The following is a 20,492-nucleotide window of genomic DNA, read 5'->3' as shown; positions in this document are numbered from 1 at the left end:
TCCATATTCACAGAGTTTTCCAGAGGCAACTGTTATAGCTAATCATTTTCATATTTGCTTGGAAAATAGTCTGGAACTTGTGAGTCTTTACTATTCAGCTCTTTGGTAGGTAATTAAATGTAAGCAAAGAGCTCCTTTGCTAACAACGTTAAAATCTGCTTACTTTAATGAAAAATATTGTGTGATATACTTGATCACGGATGTAAGCTTTTGAATAACATTGAACTAATTTTAGATAATCATTTTCCCATTGTTTTTCTGCTTGTTTAATTGCCAAAACAGGATTTTTAAAAAATAATCCAGCATGTATAAAGAACACTTGGGCTTCTGAATCTCAAAAATAAATATATGAATAAAGCCTAAATCGTTAGAAAAATGAACATTTCACCAAAGCAGTAGTATATGATTGGTCTCAACCTGATAAGGGTTTTTAGAAAGTGATGAAGGTTCTTTATTTTCATTTCTCTTCTGATTCCTATTGGCTATTCAATCTATTTAATGTGGAGTATATTTTATTTGTAACAAAATTGTTGTAGACAATTTGGCATCAAAACAATGAAAGTGAAGAAAGAACTTAAAATATGCTAAAAGAATGGAATTATCCAATCAGGAAGAGAAATTTTTTATTGGGTACAATTTAACAAAAAACATTATATTAGTTTCTGGTGTACGACATAAGGATTTGATATTTGTATGTATTGTGAAATAATCACCACGGTAAGTCTAGTTAACATCCATTGCCATACATAGTTACAGAATTGTAGAAAATGTTTTTTTTCTTAAAAAGGAAGGAAATAAAATGATAAGGGTAAAATTTGAAAGTTTGTGATGTTAAATTACAGTATTTTTATTCAAAAGTCTGTGACTGGGTGTCCTTGAAACTATCTCTTTACAGTGGCCACGAATTCAACTACCCTAAAACATAGCTTCCTGGGCGTCTAAACAACAGTGAGTCCATACTTGCCATATTCTTGAAGTCAGTACAGATCAGCCTAGATAAGACCCAATAGATATTAATTTATCCCACGCTCAAGTGGTTTAAGAAACAGATATTACCTTTTGGTGACAAACTGGTAGCTATGTTTGCTTCAGGGGTCAAAGAAATACCATAGCAAAGGAGACTGTGGGGACAAAAGTAGAATCTTGCAGTTTTCAGCAAAAACATCTAAGAATGCATGGACTGTTATAAATTTCAGTGTGTTAGTAAAAAATCTGATGAGACTGGGAGGTTATAAGAATCTAACCAGAAGATTACTATTTTGAGTTCACTTCCAGATGTTCAGAATGATTTATAATGCTCTAAGTCAGGATAATCTATATTAAATTATTTGTTTGGTGTTATATTTCTACTTTCATTTTAGTGTCACAGGAGAGAAAATTTCCTCTGTTCTGTCTGATAAAGCTATAAGTTTCACTTAAATATACTGTGCTTAACTGAAACATATACTTTTAATTGTTTTCTACAAGAATCAGAAATGAAAAACCAGATACATATTTCACTGTCTTATTTTTTCCATGATCATATCAAGAAGGCAGATGCTAGTGAAATACTAGGAAAAGAAATAAATAAGAATTTCCTAATAGCCACTGGAAGATTCAGATTCAGTTTTAAACAGCTGCTTATCTACATCATGTATTTATCTGTCTCCATTAGTATTGAGTAATCTCATTCAGAGGCTCCCTTTAAAAAAAAGAGACAGATAACAAATACTACATTACCTTGTTTTCCAAACAGATTGTTCAGAGATTTTCAATGATGGGTATAAGCAGAGTGGATTTTACCAAATCAAACCTCTCCAGAGCCCAGCAGAATTCTCTGTTTATTGTGACATGTCCGATGGAGGAGGGTGGACTGTAATTCAGAGACGATCTGATGGCAGTGAGAACTTTAACAGGTGTGTTAATTATGACATAAGGATTTATCTGGAGTAGGAAATGTGAGGTTTACAATAAGTTAAGCCTTTTTTTTATATCCTGAAGTGTATTAATTAGACAGAATTTCATTCTCTCTTAATAATAATAAAATACATTAGCTAATATAGAAAATATTGGGGGTAGGGATGGAGGTGCACACCTTGGGTACTGCAAAGGTCCATTTGGATTTTGCTAAAGTCAGCTTTCACTTTAATTTTTTAGAGACTGGAATGACTATGAAAATGGCTTTGGAAATTTTGTCCAAAAAAATGGTGAATATTGGCTGGGTAATAGAAATCTTCACTTATTGACTACACAAGGTAAAGTTTGCCTAATATCAACTTCATCTGAAATACAATAAAAAGAACACAAATATTTTTCACTAAATCATAGACAATAGAACTAATTCAGTAACTACTATGGTTTGCAGATGGCAATGATAGCTTTGGGGCAATAATTCCCTTTGTAAAACGTGGCTGCTTGCACCTGGGTTGTGGGAGGGAGATTTCTCATATATTTTTGTTCTGTTCCTTGGAAGGAAAGCTAATGTTATAATCATTCTTTTTAAATGCCTTGAGTGCCTCAAAACATATATATTGTATCAGTTATCTGTTGGCACAATAAAACTGTGTAACAAGACATAAATTTAGTGGCTTAAAACAACAACTGTTTCTTATTTCTCACAGATCTACAGGTTGGCTGGGTGGCTTTGCTGATCAGGGCTGGGCTCTGCTAATATTGGCTCAGCTTGCTCATGGGTTGGTGATCAACTTCCTGGTCACCTGGAGGCTGGCTGTTCTAGACTAGCCTAGGATAGAATGCTTCAGCTCACTCCATTTGCTATCTCATCTTCCTGCTGGCTAGTCTGGACCTGCTCTTGAAGCAGAGGCAGAGTTCCAAGAGAGACAGTGGAAGCACATAACGTTCTTGAGACCCAGACTCAGAAATGGCACACAGTCATTTTCAGTGCCTTCTATTGGTGAAAGCAAGTCACAGGACCAACTCAGCTGTAAGGGGAAAGGAAATAGACTTAATGGGAGGAGTTACGAAGTCTCATTGCAAAGGGAAGGGTGAAGAATTGAGGGATTATGGCAGTTTTTTGGAATCAAATACCACAATATACTAAATATTTTTGTTCCCATTCCATTTCCAAATTTTATTTTGAAAAATTTCCAAGACACAGCAAAACTGGAAAAAGTTTCAACCTACCACCGAGATTTTACATTAACATTTTAATCCCGTATCTATCCATCTAGCCATCCATCAATCTATTTTTTGGACATATTTCAAAGTAAACTGTGTACATCTGTAAAAGTCCCCCTATATGCTTTTGCATGGATATCTTTAACTAGAGTTCAATATTTGTCTAAAATATCACGAGTTTAATAATACGTTTTCCAAGCTTCTCTTTCCCATATTCTTTTGCTCCAATCCTTTACCTTCCTTACCTTAGTTGCTATCTCAGATTATAGTCAGTTCCACTCAAATCTGATTCTTAATGTTTCATAAAAGGCAACTGTATTGCTCAGGAAAACATGCTAAATCACACTGGCAATACACTAAATGTAAGAGCAAGGGTTTATTTTTTCCAAATAAGGAAAGTGATTGGTGCTTCTATATTCATAATAGTATGATCATGATTATAGAGATCTCTGAGACACCAGAATAGTAACTCAGAGAGGATGGATAATCCTAGACGTCTAATGCTTTCTTTGTATATTCTTCTTGTGATCAGTGCTCTCTAAATTTCAATGTATTTATTATCCCACTTTTAAGTGTTTTATGATAGATATATAACATTTATCATACCAGCTTCTGTTTCTTTCACACATTAATATGCATCTGATTTCTTGTTGAAACTATGAAAACCCCAAGAAGTAACCTTCGGCTCCTTCTAAACATACAAAATTCAAAGTTATTATTTTTCAAATTATTATTAAGTGTTTATTTGCCCAGATGCGCTTTGCCAACACATCTGCTTCCCCTTCAGGTTTTGATTGGTGTTTCAGGCTGACTAGTCTCATGGTAGCAAAAATGTATTGATCAGTTCCAGGCGTCACAACTGCATATCACATCATCCCAAGGAAAAACAGTGCCTTTGACCTTGCATTTCTTAATTATGAGAGCCTTTAAGGCTAAGGAGTTGCCTCTGAAAATAGCTTTATCCCCATTATACAAATTTTGGCTGAAGTGTTTGCAATAAAGTTAATTTAGAAATGGTCTGTAATGCAATTAAGTTAATTTAGAAATGGTCTGTAATTGAACTTTTATTTACTCATTGACCAAAGAGATATTTAGATGGTTACCTAAAAGTCTGAATCTCTTCTATAATACAAAGCACTTTTTTTAGGAGTCTTGACTTAGCCTGTGTTACTGCTCTTGTCCCCTTTGCAGTCTTAGCTCACATAACATTTAGTATGTTTTGATCAGATGAAAGTGGCCTCTTCCTTGAAACCCCACTTTAGAGAGCTCCATGGGACAAGGAATTTGTGGGGCCAGAGTGCCTCCTAGACTCGCTCCAGTGGTGGGGAATCCAGCATTCCCTGCCCAAGAAGCCTTGAACTTGTCTCCAGGACCTGCTCATGCCTCTTCTTCATCTGTCCCCACTGTGGGACAATTATACAGCTGGTGTGTGCACCCCTAAGTCTGAGGGGAGGTAAAGAAAGAGCTTTTATTTTGGTGTAAAAAGAGCGTGGGTGTGCAGCCTGGAACGCCCATGCGTGTGGGCAAAGCCCCTTGCTGTGTGTGGTGGAGACAGAGGTGGAAGAGAAGGGAAGTAGACCACAGACCAGGCCTGCATGCCGTGTCTCCATGTTCCGGCCCGGAACTGGGAGGCAGCCAAGACTAAATTCAAACCTGATCTTACAGGTCACTGTGAAAGTTTATTTATCAAAGTAGGAGGATTGAATATAGATATTACCTAACAGTTTGATTTATAACTTTTTATGTTTCTGACAATAGTTCTATTTCTGAAAAAGAATAGTCTTTGTTATTTGCAAATGATGGGACAATGAAGAAAAGATGATTACTTGATGATATCAACTATTTCAGTCATTATTTATATTTAAGATCAACATTCTTACCAAAAGTAAGAAAAAGAGGATAAACGTTTAAACGTCTTAAAACTTCTTTTATTGTTAGATTTCTTAATCTACTTACTAAAAAATGACTTGCTTTCTGTTGTTCTTTGCCAAGTGAATTACACTGGTTTTTACCTGTGATAGATGTAGTAGAAATGTTCTACCTTTAATATTGCGTCCCTAATTTTTTTCGAGTAAAGTACACAACAAAACATTCACGTTGTAAATACAATGGAGTCACTGCTTATTCTTTGAAAACTGACTCATGGCAGAAGGAAATGGTCTAAGTAAAATAGAGCCGCAAATTGTTTTTAAGCCTCAGTAAGTCAGTGTCATCTTACAAATTAAAAAAAAAAAACAACTACGATTTTTTTTTTCAGGAGACTACACATTAAAAATCAACCTTGCAGATTTTGAAAAAAATAGCCGTTATGCACAATATAGAAATTTCAAAGTTGGAGATGAAAAGGTACTAACATTTTCAAATAACTAACATCATGAATTAACATGTAAAACATACAATATAAACCTGAAGTCAGGGGAGACAAAAATATGCAATAGAACCTAATCTTTTATTTATTAAATAAGCCTGTTAAAATAGTAACAACTGATAATGGAAGTCACCTCTTTTCCTTTAGAATTCCTATGATTTGCATATTGGGGAATATTCTGGAACAGCTGGAGACTCCCTGGCAGGGAATTTTCATCCTGAAGTGCAATGGTGGGCCAGTCACCAAAGAATGAAATTCAGCACATGGGACAGAGATAACGACAACTATGAAGGGAACTGTGCAAAAGAAGATCAGTCTGGCTGGTGGTTTAACAGGTTTGACATTTTATAAACATAATTGTAGTGGTGTTGATGATTGCTCACTGGTGGGCATTAATTATAATATATGAGGTAATGTTGGTCTTCTTTGTGATACTGGTATTATTAAATAAACATCTTTATAAGAATTCTTAAGTGATGAAGTACCTTTAAGGATTTGTTCATTGTGTACATTAGTAAAGCTTGAAAGATATATCATAGAAATAAATCAAATTACTGCTTTTACAAAGATTCTTTGCAAATGGAATCATGGGCAAGTTATTATAAGTAGTGGGTCACAAATTGACACAAAGAAATAGAGAACATTTTCGATGTTCTAATAACGAAGTAGCTCTCCACCTTCTCGTATCATACCAATTGGCCATGTTATTGTAATTTTTTCTGTGTAATACTACTTTTCATTTACTGTGACTTTTATTAAATCATTGAATCCAAGCTCCTTCCAATGCATAAGTTTCCTCTACAACATTCCTGAAACCTAATTCCACCTTCTCATTGAATACTTCGTTACTTTATCAGCAAACTTATTCCATTTTTGATTGTACTCAATCAGTTTTTCTTCATTTTCCTTTTATTTGCCTGAAATCTTCCTTCTTATTACTCTGCCAGTTTTTTTTTCTCAGTAGCTACAGAGTAATTGTATCCTTTTTCAACTTAAGATCTTCGGGTGCTGGATAAGAAGATATTTATTGTATTCCTCAATGTTTTCTCTTCTCTAAGCTAGATATGCCTCATTCCTGTAACTGTTCTCCACCCACGATGATATCCAGACAGTACCCTTTGTTGTAATCACAAAGTTAAGGCAGGAATGGAAAAATTCAAACAGTCTTCCTTAGAAATAACCTGATAAGCCTGCTATGTCTGCAAAGCAGATGTGCTCAGACTGTTAGGCAGTACATGAGCTTTGAACATCTTTTCTATTTAGAAGACAGGGGCCCCCTCAAAATAACTTTGCATTACAGAATCTTTAGTATTTCTGGCATGCCGTGTTTTCCATGTAATTGAGGACTAATCATTTAAATTCCATAATCCAAATGTTAACATTTTTTTGATTATGTAAATACTTTAAAAACATTAAGCATCCTCTATTTTATTAAGTGGAGGTATGCCAGACATATGTCTATTTTCCCTAAAATCATGAGAATCGCCATTATGAACATCATGTGTTATTGTGACGTGCTGATTTTAGAGTTGTAGATTCTATGGAGGTACAGCTTGTTGTATATAGTGTGGAGTGTCAAGTTGAATCTAAATAGTTGTAAAAACACTATTTTATCTGGATTTTGCTTTTTTCAAAGTTTGAGTCCATTTAATTTTTGGTCATTTTGTAAGGGAAGTGGAACACACACAGCAGTGAGAGAAGACAGAGAAACAAAGTTATCTTTCCTGTTTAACAAGTTGAAGGTGGTGTTAATCTTTTTCCCTAGTGGTTTTCTTGTTCTCTTAAAACCATCTTTATCAGCTTCTCTTCATCCTCCTTTTTCTTCCCGTTATTCTAAGTTAACCTTATGTAAGAATTATCAGCATTATGTAAAACATCTATAACTCACAAAGTTGCAAGCATCCCTTAATGTTTGTTTTGGAACAGAATTCCATACACGGAAATAACAACCACAATGTTACTGTTAGCAGGAGATCAAAACTAAGTACCTACCCAGTTGAACAACAGCTGGCACACAGATTAACAGGGGCTAATAAACTATTTACTTGACTTTAAAGATAGGGGTTCAGGAAGGACAAAGAAAGGCAATTCAGTTGCTGGAGCCACCCAAGGAGCCTGCATTATCCTTGGAGGCAAAGGAGATGATAAGGCTGTGCAGGTGGAAAAACAGAAAAGCTGGAGAAAAAGTCAATTGTTCCAGGAGCTCAGTGCTACTTCTACCATACCTGCTACTTCTGTGGTTTAACTCCATCATCCTCTTCCTCCTTACTCTTTATTTTTCTGTCCCATAGTTCTTCCAATTTACATGAAATCTTGGCACTTCATAAGTATATTCCACTTACAAGGCATTCCTTCTCTGCATAGCAAACTAATCACTGAGTGTTGACGTCTTCTCTGCTTTTCTGGTGTAGCATCTCATGTGTGTGCTCACAGCTACTTCTTCACCAAGGAAGCCCCAATCTAGCTTCAAGTCCAGGCTGTTCTAGAGCCTGGAAGATGCTGGAAAATTGGTCTTAGAATTCCTAAGGTTTCCTGTGTTGACCAGAGTCAGTTTCCTAATAGCATTCAAATCACAGACCAAATAAAAAAGTACATGTAGTAGATGTCTCTAGGAAGACAGAAATATATCAAAATATATGTTCTGGAGGCTCAATTTAGAGTATTTTGTCTTTCTTTTTTTTTTTTTTTTTTCGGTACGCAGGCCTCTCACTGCTGTGGCCTCTCCCATTGCGGAGCACAGGCTCCGGATGCGGAGGCTCAGAGGCCATGGCTCACGGGCCCAGCCGCTCCGTGGCATGTGGGATCTTCCCGGACCGGGGCACGAACCCGTGTCCCCTGCATCGACAGGCAGACTCCCAACCACTGCGCCACCAGGGAAGCCCAGTAACGTCTTTTGACGTTACTTTCCATTGCAGTTTTTAAAACACAGTAGGCTCTTAGCACTTGCAGATTTAGCATACATGGTTTGGATTAGTTACATCAGTTTAAGTTACGAGGACAGGACGGTCAGCAGGAGAGAATTACAAGGCGGGTAAGGGATTCAAGCCAGCCACTCAGCATTTATGGGTAAATTATATGCTCTCTTTGATTCAGTAATTTAGGTGCTTTCCAAAGATTTTAAGAACTATTCCTTGTGAATGTTCTCCTGATGTCCTAATGTCTGATATCTTTTCATTGGTTATATCAATAAATATACAGTAACTAATTTCATAACAGTACACAGAGAATTATCACCTGTCCTCAGTTTATCCATATCAGGAACAAAATTTACAGATTCCAAAGGAGGAAGGGGGACATTTAAAAATTTGTGATAACCTAACCAACTTATCTAGGTTGGAGCAATAAATGTAAAAAGTTAACTCAGCAACTAAGACAAATGATTATTGTCTGATGGCTGGGGAAATTTTAAATGGTGGTTTAGGTTTTGTTTTCTTATCCTTGAGCTTAAAATAATTGACGTACTATTGACTTTTAAGAGGGAGGAAGGGAATTTTAATTACGAAAGCTAAGTCTTGGCAGCAGATAGATGAACACTGTAAGTGTAAAGTATACAGGGGAGCTGGCAAATAGAGCAGCACGCCACGCCTTGCCTTGTTAACCCATACTGCTCTTGCTAAGGCTCAGGCTTACAAGGTCATGTTTTTGCTTGCTTGTTTTCTCCTTCCCTCCCTCCCTCCCTTCCTCCCTCCCTCTTTCCTCCCTCCCTTCCTTCCTCCCTCCCTTCCTTCCTCCCTCCCTTCCTTCCTTCCTTCCTCCCTCCCTTCCTTCCTTCCTCCCTCCCTTCCTTCCTTCCTCCCTTCCTTCCTTCCTCCCTTCCTTTTCTATTAAGAACAGAACTCCTTCTTTATCAGTACTCTATGAGTGGCCTAGGTTTTATCCTGAGAGTTGTTATGGTACTAAAACCCACCAGTTTAAAAAACTCATGTTGTAGAATCACTTGGCTTTTGGAAACTGATAAATATTCCCTTATCTAAAAATGGCAGAGGGAGTTCCCTGGTGTTCCAGTGGTTAGGACTCCACACTCTCACTGCCAAGGGTGTGGGTTCAATCCCTGTATGGGGAAATAAGATCCCACAAGCCGCTCGGCATGGCCAAAAAAAAAAAAAAAAAAGGCAGAATTCATAATTAAAATGTTTTTAATCATTTGCTAGCAAAATAAAATGGTTTCTTTCAAAGGGTATTTTTCTAGTCTGATTGTTTTGTGTTTATTTTTCCTCCCACTAGGTGTCACTCTGCAAACCTGAATGGTTTATATCACACTGGCCCCTACACGGCTAAAACAGACAATGGGATAGTCTGGTACACCTGGCATGGATGGTGGTATTCCTTGAAATCTGTGGTTATGAAAATTAGGCCAAGTGATTTTATTCCAAATATTGTTTAATTGTCCCTGCTGGGCTTTCATTTCTGCAGTTCATCTTGGTTTAAGTGATTTGAAAAATAGCAAATCTGAACCTTCACATGTATAATGATGGCAGTTGTTATGTGCACTACTTTTCTTACTTGCCTTTATGACTTAATGTACTTTCAGTACAGCAAATATGTGATATTCACCAAATAAATGTAGATTATGTTACTATTTAATTGAATTCCTATGTGCAGAGGACTACAATAAGAGATTATTGCTGAACAAAAAATAAAAAGCATAGAGTATATACATGACTTGGGAGATAACACAGCATAAATTTATAATAAATTACATATGAATGCAGTTTTAAAAATACATGAAAAAAATCCAGCAAATAATGGATTGCCAAATCAACTGTGTGGATAATAAATATTATGAATCGAGAATGAACTCAGGTCTCTGACTGCAAAGCTAGAACTTTAAATACAACCCAGGATCTTACTCACTATAAAACACTTTCTCGTATTTTTAGGATGTTTATGTAGATTACACACTTCTTTCAGAAGCCTCAATTTTAATTCTTATACCAGTCCTGTGAGGTATTATTATCCCCATTTAAAAGAGCTGAGAATTTGAGGATCTGACAGGCTGTTATTGCTCCAAGTTACAAAGCTAATAAGTAGGGGAACAAGGACTCAAATCCAAGTCTTCGCATGCTGAATCAAATGTATTGCACCCACGCTGCAACTTCTGGGATGTGTCAGACACAGAGGACGCACTTCAAACCCACGTGAAGTTTTTTGGATAAAAACATACACTAACCATACAATCACAAAAATATAAATACTTCTAAAAGCTGATAAGTATGAAGAAAAAATGTGTGCCTGGGGGATGTATAGCAGGGAACCTGACCTGACTTGGGGAAGGGGGGTCAGAGAAGTTTCCCAGAAGAACTAACTTTTTGAGCTGAGATTTTTTAACTAGGTGTTATGTGGGAAATCATTGCAGGCAGAGAGAAATCCTTGTGTAAAGTACACAAAGCAAAAAGTGCATGGAAACAAAAAAAGGCTAGAGAGGCAATATGATTTAGTGATCTTTACATCCTTAAACCAAGGATTCTGCCAGCTAATAGCTGTGTGACCTTGGGTAGGCTACTTAACTTCTCTGAACTTCAATAATCTCATCTGTAAGATGAAGATTATAATAGTACCTGCCTCATAGGGTTGAGTTGAGGATTACACAAGTAAAGTACTTAGAATAATGCCTTGCACAAAGTAAGCAGTCAATAAGAACTAGCCGTAATTATTAGTGAAGTTGGCATTAAGGGGCAATAATACCAGATGTCTTGAAATAATGGGTCACATAAAGATGTTAAGGTTGGGACTTCCCTAGTGGTCCAGTGACTAAGACTCCGCACTTCCACTGCAGGGGCCGTGGGTTCGAGCCCTGGTCGACAAACTAAGATCCCACATGCCTCCCGGGCGGCCAAAACAAAACAAAACAAACAAAAAAGATGTTAGGGTTAGTTTTACTGATACTTTATCCTCTAAACAGTGCTTCCCAAAGCAGGCTTCTCAAACTTTAATGTCATACCAATCACCTGGGCATCTAGTTAAAGTGATTCTGGGGTGGGGCCTCAGCTTCTAGTTGATTAACGAGTTTTCAGGTGATGCAGATTTAGGAATCTGGTCTAGGGATCCCACTTGGAAAAATGTAGGCAACGGTAGTTCTGTGGAATAGTAATAGTTAATACAGGAAGAAAAGGGCTCCTTGATCAAATGAGTCTAGGAGAAGACACAAAATTCAACAGATTTCTTCTCTTGAGTCTTGCTCAGGTCCTTTAATATGCTTAGGCGCATTGTGAAGTTCCAAAAGGAACATACAGTAGTTCCCCCGCTTACCTGCAGTTTCCCTTTCCAAGGTTTCAGTTACCCACCGTCAACCATGGTCTGAAAATTTTGAATAGAGAATTTCAGAAATAAACAATTTACATTTTAAATTATGCAACTTCTGAGTAGCGTGATGAAATCTTGCGTGCATCTGCTGCATCCCCGCGGACGTAAATCTTCCCTTTGTCTGGAGTTTCCCACCTGTTACTTAGTAGCCGCTTCAGTATCTGATCAACTGTCTGGGTAACACAATGCTTATGTTCAAGAGACCCTTGCTTTACTTCATAATGGCCCCCAAGCGCAAAAGGAGTGATGCTATTGGTTCGGATGTGCCAGAGAGGAGCTGTAAAGTGCTTCATTTAAGTAAAAAAGTGAAAATTCTCAGTGAGGAAAGAAAAAAAATCATCTGCTGGGATTGCTAAGATCTATGGTAAGACCGAATCTCCTTTCTGTGAAATTGTGAAAAAAAAAGAAATTTGTGCTGGTTTTGCTGTCGCACCTCAAACTGCAAAAATTACAGCCACAGAGCATGGAAAGTGCTTAGTTAAGATGGAAAAGGCATTAAATTTGTACAATAAAATGTTGTGGGAGAAAGAGAGAGAAAGAGACCATGGTCATATAACTTTTATTACAGTGTATTATTATTTTATTATTGTTATTAATCTCTTACTATGCCTGATTTATAAATTAAACTTTATCATTGGTATGTATGTATAGGAAAAAAAACGTATATATAGGGTTCAGTACAGTCCACGGTTTTAGGCATCCGCTGAGGATCTTTGAATGTATTCTCTGCAGATAAAGGGTGAACCATTTTTGCACTTTTAGATCTAGTTAGGAGTGTGTTCAGCTGCAAGATGTACATCACTTATTATGGAAGTCCAGACAAATGGGGATTTGTTCATCTTATATAACAAGAACTCAGGAGGTAGGAGGTTGCTGACCTTGGTTCAGTGCTCTGCAGTGTGGAAGCTGATATCTCTGTAACTCACTTTGCCCTCCCTTCAAAATCACAAGTTTTCTACTTCAGTTTCTACTTTGAGTCCATTTGAAAGCAGGAAGAAGGGCGAAGGGTCAATAGACTTCAATTTATGCCTTATTGGCCAGAATTTTGTCATGTAGTTATTCTATCTGGAAGTAAGATCGTGAAAGAGAATATTTAATTTTATAGTTGCTAGAATGTACAGGGAAGAAAAGTGTTTGTCATGGTTCCTGAATTTTTTCTAAAATTTATTTTATTGAAGTATAGTTGATTTACAATGTTGTGTTAATTTCTGCTGCACAGCAAAGTGATTCAGTCATGCATATATATTCTTTTTCATATTCTTTTCCATTATGGTTTATTCCAGGATATTGAATATAGTTCCCTGTGCTACACAGTAGGACCTTGTTGTTTATCCATTCTATGTGTAATAGTTTGTTTGCCTCTGCTAATCCCAAACTCCCAGTCCTTCCCTCCCCCATCCCACCCTCCTCCTTGGCAACCACAAGTCTGTTCTCTATGTCTGTGAGTCTGTTTCATAGATAACTGAACTTTTTTGTTTTTTAATGCAGTCTTCTGGGAACAGTGTTCCACAGATCATACTTTGGGAAGGTATAAATAATGGGGGACCAGTGGCAATTTTAAATATGGGTATTATTTGCTCAAGTAGTAGCATGAAGACCTCATGCGATTAGGAGATCAAAAGAAGAAAAGCTTTTAAAGGACTAAAAAATGATTTTATAAAGAAGTGGGAGGAGAGCTAAACAAGTATAGTGTTACATAAATCTCAGTGTAATAGTTTTTCAATGCAGAAGGAATGAAAAAGAATTTTAATGCCATAAAAAGATGGAAGAGAAAGAGTTCTAATGAAAAACCTTTGGATTTAGTGATGATGTTATTTGTGTCCTTACGCCTATTTCAATGGACCTAGTGGGGAGAATAGCCAGAGAGCAGGAAATAAAAGCAGTTAGAGAGAATAGATAGGTCATTTGACTTTAGACGTGAGAGAGGGAAGTTGGACTGGTTTACCTGAAGTCAAAACATGAGGAAGACCCCGGTATAAACAAATTCCTCTAAAATTTTACCATTAGAGAGTGGTTTGTTAGATTTTACCCCTTTTTAAAATGCAAATAGGCTTTTGATTTATATCAGGTGATTACATTATGGCAAAGAAACTTGAGCCCCTCCCCCCTTTTTTTAATAAAACGAAAGTATAAAGGAAATGCAAGGATGCTAAATACCTTACATCATTGCAGAAGAGGTTTCCACCAAAAGACAAATGATATTTTTCACAAAAGGCGGGTGGGGAGGTGTCCCTGAAAGTACCAACTTCACAAATTTGCCCAAGATCTACAATTTCAGAAAGGATGCAAATCATAAAATCAAGATCCTTCCTTAGAGCCTATAATCTATTGTTTGGTCAAAACGAAATTCGTTGGGGAGAAAGACAAGTCAACATATAGGCAGTTAGTCTTCTCCAAACGATAAACGAGATGGTTTAATGTTTAGCTATTGCCCAAGAAGGTTGCAGTCTAACTGAGGTTTAAATTTTATCTTTGCCTTTTTTTCCTCTGACAAATTTACATCTCTGTGCTGAGTGTTCTCATCTCTAAAATATGAATAATAATATAGTTACCCTATAGTAGTGCTGTGAGGATTAAATGAGATATACTGTGATCGGCATGTACTAAGTGCTCCATAAATATTTACTACGATGACAGTGGTGGTGCTATTGAAGATGTGGAAGATAAAAAAGGAATGTAGTAATGGTGAATTGGAGTGCTGTGTGACCTTTACCAAGAGTTGAAGGTGTGAGAAGCGAGATGGTCAGAGAAGGTTTTCCAGACAAGGTAGCAGATAAAATGAATTATGACTCTGGATAAGCTGTATTTTCTCTGGACAAGCTGTAAGAGCCCCGCAATCCAGGTTCTTCATATTACTGGAATTTAAAATACTAAAAAATTAGGGACTTTCGTGGCAGTCCAGTGGTTAAGACTCCGTGCTTCCACTGCAGGGGGCGTGGGTTCAATCCCTGGTCAGGGAACCAAGATCCTGCATGCCAGGCAGTGCGGCCAAAAAATAAAATAAAAACTAAAAAGTTAGAGAATGAAACCTGGTTTACAGACCATCTGGTCCAGTGGTCTCTAAAATGGGCTCGGGGGAGCCTTTAATTTTGATAACGTGCCTCAGGGTCACTGTAGGGAACAGGAAGTTTTCCTTTTTTTTTCATTCGACACAGCTCTTTTTATCTATTTTATGTATTTGGTTTCCACATAACACTGCTATATGTTATGGGGTTTTATTTGTTTGGAAAAAAAGAATGCTTATCATCTCTAAAAGAAGGTTTAGACCTCTTCATTTTTTCAGATGGAGAAATTTTCTGCATTTTTGCAGAGGACAGGTATTTCTGGGGAAGGACTTTGTTACTTCCTCGACTCACATGAATTAACAAGCATTGTAATCCCAAGACTGTACCCTGTGTTCCAATGAATATCAGCACTTCATTTAGAACAGTGCCTTCAAAAGCCTATATACCCAGTAAAAACCACACTCTATGGTGGACAAGTTCATGACAAGCTGCAACCTTTGCAAGAGGATAAAAGAGCGAATTAGGTGTTCTCTCATAACAAGTCGACTTGACACAGGGTATTGTGTCAAGTCCCGGGGCATTGGCACCATTTGCAGTTTCTAGGCCTTTCTAATTATAGATGTGCTATGTAACATTGCCTCCACCTGCACCTCTAACAATAACAATATTCAGCACTTAACATTATCAAAGACCTTTCCAGATTGAACTAATTAATTCATACAATTCCAACCATCTGGGACAGATAGTACTATTATCCAGGTTTTACAGACACAGAAAACTTCAAAAGAGGTTTCTCCAAGGTCATATAGCAATTGGAACGAGGCCAGGAGTATATTTTAGAAGTACTAGGTTTTTTAGTTCATTGGAAGACGACCTTACGCAGTTTAGATTTAGGAGTAATTTGATTTTTTTTTTTCTTCAGGGTGCTAAACAGATACCCATTTGTTGGATACTAGCTCACTCTCTGTTTTCTACTGTGGCTTCTCTCCCAGAAGAATGATTAAACCCTTAGGAATTATTGTGCACGTCATAATTCTTTGGAATAACAGGTAGTTTGGGAGCTCTTAAAGGTGGCTAAGACATGCCAGCTGTTTCATCTCTTTCACTTTTGTCCTTTAATTATACCTACTCTATCTCTTTTCAGTTGAGTGATATTGGAACACAGAGCTCTTGAAATGTAAAATGAAACCTCAGAAAAATCAGCTAGTTATAAAGCCTTCTCTGTCCTTTTCTGGTGACCAACTAACTAATTGAGATTCTTAGAAATCCCATACTCTTCAAAGAAGGTCTTCTAGAGATACCAGCTTTTTCATCACCAGTTCTTTTTTTAAGATTAAAAATAACTTAACGTTTCCCTAGTTATGAGAAAGTTAAATCTGAAACAACACTAAGTAGCTCATGGGTGGAAAATCATCATTCCCTTGCAACTTTTGTCCTATTCTAATAGTTGTGGTTTGAAAGAGTATTATATCCTCATGTACTCACTCATGTTGAAGAGGCAGGAAATTACATACTTTAAAAAAAATGATTATGCAAAGTAATGTCAAATTAAAATGAAATCCTAAATGGAGTTCCATGTTGCCTCAGAGACCAGTAGCACCAGAAAAAGAATGTTTCTGAAAACTCTCAGAATATGTAAGTAATTTGGTGAATATGATTAAGAAATTTTTCTAAATAGGGATCTTGGAAGCCTAGGTTCAAAGAACATCTGCATCTTGTTTGTGTATGAGTCAGCATGTAGTAGGATGTGTAACTCAGAGGAACTGGGAGTTTGGAAGGACCATGTGTTGTACTTTCAAGGCTATTTTTAATATCAAGCTGTCAGCCTGGGCCACTTACTTTTTAACAAGGTGCATAAACAAATCTGATTCACCGCAAAGTTTAAAGATCCTTGGTGTCACTCCTCAACACTCTTCTCATTCAGAGAAGCTGAGCCACTTGACATCTTAGTTTTAGTTCAAGGACAGTCTTCCAGGTTGAACCCCAATGTGATAAAACTTGATGTGAAAAGTTCAGATCTATAGTCTCATACAGTTTTCTGAAACAGTGCAAGAAAGCAGCACCCCAGTGATGATTACAGCATGCAGATGGCTATCAGGTGTGCTCCCCAAATCCTTCAGGGACCCCTGGAGGATCGGATGCCCCCAGCCAGGATGCTTAGACAGCTGGTGAGCGCTCCACACTCATTCCTTCAGTCAGCAAGCCTGGACCAGACTACCGGCCAAGAGGCATGAGTGACAGCTGTCTCTCTCCTCGTTTCATAATTTAATGAAAGACTGATCCCTGGAGGCCAATGGTCACTGTAGTTTTTGCATAAGAAAATATTCATCAAGGACAAAGTTAGGGTGTCAGACTTCTCTTTATACCATCCTTCACCATCATCCAAAACTTCCTGAAAGAGTCTATTTAGAGACTAAAACTTTTTCATTCTGGACATAAGCCCAGAACCAAAAAAAAAATTTTTTTTTTAAAGTGTGGGGCAGTCTATTTGACCAGTTTCAGTTACCCTTTTTTTTTTTCTTTCCTATATCCATAAATAAAACCCACCAAAACAGAGCCTTCCATTCTAAGATGTGACAAGTCCTCAGGACAGAATGCTTTCTGGGCCAGAGAATGTTTTAAAGTATAAAAATTTAAATATTTTGCAATAAATACTTGTATACTTTACCTGAAAAATATTTTGCTCAAATTTCCTAAAGTAACAGAAAGAAAACATAGGAGGGAATTTTGTGAAGTGGTTAATTGAAACAGTGGTGGGGTATGGAGACACTCTTGTTAGCTTTTTCTAACTCTGGTGTTTATGAACTTGGCGGGAAGGGTGTACCAGACCTGAGACCCTTCACGGGGTGGCTGTGCTCTGGGTTCTGTCGTCTTGGTAAGACACCGTGAGCACTGAATACGGAATCGCCCGCAGTGTAGGCCTCACCTCCCTGCCTACACAGAGTGGAAACAGAGTGACTGCCTGCCTAAGTGCTCACAGGCAGTGTTGCAGGTCTGCTCCTGCGGCTTCCCAGGCGGGCTTCCCAGGTGTGGCTTGCTTACCCTGCAAAGTGAGAGTGGCAAAGGATACCACCCAGAGACAATTTTCTTTGCAGATCAAATCCTAGGTGAATCCAGGCTTTCTCCTCTCCTGTCTTTAGTCCTTCCTCCCTAAGGAAGCAGCCCAGTGACTCCCTAGACGTCGGCTGGCAGAGGCCTTCACACCTCACCACTGCTGCACCACGTTCTCTGCCTTAGGTGGCTCAGGGTCTTCAGAGAGGCTCTGTGCATGGGCCTGGGGACGAACTCAGTCCCTGGGAACTGATTGTCCCCCACGTATGTTATCATTTGTATCTTCTCAGGTGTTGCTTCACCAATGCCTCCTAAGATGCTAATAAAGAAGGGCTAGAATATCTCCCCTTCTTCTCAGGTAATGGAAAGGCCCTTCAGTAATCAAACAACAGCTTTATTTATTTGGGGTGTAACTTTTATGATGGGAATTTCTGGACAGAAAGGAAGGGAGCTGTGACTAGATGCACCCTGAATCACCTCAAAGACATGGACACCTACTTTTTTAGCGTTCCACATCGCCTCAGTGCACACAGGGCCTCACTGTCGGGAGAACTTGTTTCATCATTTTCTATTAATTATCACTTGGAAGCATTGCTATCAATGCTAATCTGGAAATTGTATATCAAGTTTGCAAAATCCAATAGAATTTACAGTCTTGGGGTAGCTGTTCCTCTGTGTTCAGTATAGCAGCTGTTACCAAAGAATGTGTATTAACCAAAGACCAAATAAGAAAGGATATGAAGGACATATTAAAAACCCAAACAGCAGAAATAGAACCCTAACCTTCCAGGCTCCTATGTTTAGTTTAAGGTCAGAGTCATTGCGATCTCCTGAAAGGCATGCTGTTCTCTAAATAAGTTCTCTTGGTCCAGGCCGTTGGATGTCATGTAACTGCCAAGGCAGCAGAATTCACGGGAACTTCCCAGCATCGGGTTTCCTTGGAACAGGTTTGCTCATGGCTTCAGTCTTCTAAAGCTGATTACTTTGTCACGGTGGGTGCTGACGCTGCATGGTAACCCGTTCATATCTTACATGATGTTTCCAATGGTTGTACAGTTGGAGGCATACATAGGGCATACACTTGGCTAAGCTATTAGGTTTAATAATCCCTTTTCCTGATGTTCACTAGATTTAGGTTATATAACTCTTCATCTAGATGGTTTGGTCTGCAGGCCTCTAGGAAAGGAGATGGGTTTATTAATCTCTGTGGACCTCTTCTATCAAAATTTTCATGTGACTTTATGGTACAATGATCTTTGTTAACTACAGTTACCTTTAAAAAGCACTATAAAGGGATTATGCAACATTTATTCAGTAAACCTGTTTTAAGTAACAGATAAGTTATTAGTCACTGCAACAAAATGTTGAAAAATTCACATATGTGGAGTTCATAGTCAAATGCAAGAACACAATAAAATAATTAGAAGAAATTAAAATCAAAACACAATAAAATAATTAGAATACCTTTGCACTGTGTCTTATAATAGAAGTCTATAGAAAATGCTATGGAACCTCCAAAGAATGAGTTGCTAATTAGATCTGTATTGGGACAGTCAGTTGGACAGAATTAATACAATATTATTCACATGAGTGATGTAGCTACCAAAATTAAGCTAATATGATCTTGGGATCCATTTGTAGAAGTATAACATCTAGAATGTAGTATAGTAAATATAGGTAATAACTACTTTGGACTTACCCAGCTATATATGGAATATTGGGTTCAATTTGGGACCAAAGTTAAAAGGATATTAAGAAACTATAAGTTCATGCAGAAAAGACTGTCTACAATGAACAAAATTAGTAATATTTAGCTCAACAGGGAATACCCAGAGAGAACCCCAGGAGAAACATGTGAACAGTCGGCAAATATCCGAAATATTTTTATGGAAATATGTATTATATTTATTCCTTAAGAACTCAAGAGTAAACTAAATAAATGCAAGTATGCTAATTTTGACTAAAGTTAGGAAAAATCTCCCAAGATTCAAAGCTACCTAAAAGATAATATAAGCTGCCTCTTGAGTTGATAAGATTATCATCACAGGATTTAATTGAAGCTGGAATTTTTGTGGAGAATATTGGGAATGCACACAAGCATCAGCTGGGTAGTAAACTGAGTGATCCTTTTGGTCTCTCCCAAATCTTAGCTTTTATGATTTGGAGTTGTGGTTGTAATGTTACACATTATTTCCAAAACATAACAATTAAAGTAGATGAGCGTTCTTTTAATCTGTGCATTTCGATTGTCTTATGACCAGTGCACGACAGTAGTGGGTAATAAATGAATCACTTAGCAAGTGACAGTCTTTACACTTATACCAAGCTCTTGGTAGTTAATAATAAAGGTCATTCTCTACCACCTGGGGAATCTTATGATTCAAAACCACTGGGGGAAATCTACACCAAGAAATAAACAAACAAATGAAGTCACCGTGTTAATGTAGAGTGAAGGCTAGAGTTAAGCCTAGGAGAGAAGAAGCATCAGGAAGAAGCAAATCATCGGGCAAAAGGTACAAGAAAATCCCTCAGCAAGAACAGGAGTAAAGCTGACACTTAATGTGGTGTTTAAGCAAGTGTCAGATGCTGTTCTTGGTCCTTCATCTCTGCTTATCAATCCTCTCAACAGCCCTCTGAGCTAGGCTTTA

General features: G+C 37.6%; 1 protein-coding gene across 6 annotated transcripts in view; it reads left to right on the top strand.

Moving 5' to 3' along the window:
- FGL1 (fibrinogen like 1) overlaps positions 1 to 10,069 on the top strand; it is a 58,286-nt gene extending 48,217 nt beyond the window's left edge. For all 6 annotated transcript variants that reach the window (XM_033400650.2, XM_049704145.1, XM_033400649.2 and 3 more), the window contains 5 exons: positions 1,736 to 1,895; positions 2,137 to 2,234; positions 5,375 to 5,463; positions 5,633 to 5,820; positions 9,710 to 10,069. In XM_033400650.2, coding sequence (XP_033256541.1) covers positions 1,736 to 1,895; positions 2,137 to 2,234; positions 5,375 to 5,463; positions 5,633 to 5,820; positions 9,710 to 9,869 — 695 coding nt within the window. In that variant the 3' untranslated portion in view covers positions 9,870 to 10,069. The remainder of the gene's footprint in view (positions 1 to 1,735; positions 1,896 to 2,136; positions 2,235 to 5,374; positions 5,464 to 5,632; positions 5,821 to 9,709) is intronic.
- Positions 10,070 to 20,492: the final 10,423 nt, after the last annotated feature.

Source organism: Orcinus orca, chromosome 21 (assembly GCF_937001465.1).
Source record: "Orcinus orca chromosome 21, mOrcOrc1.1, whole genome shotgun sequence".
NCBI lineage: Eukaryota > Metazoa > Chordata > Mammalia > Artiodactyla > Delphinidae > Orcinus > Orcinus orca.
Note: the sequence above shows the minus strand (reverse complement) of the source record. Positions and strands in the feature narration are given on the sequence as shown.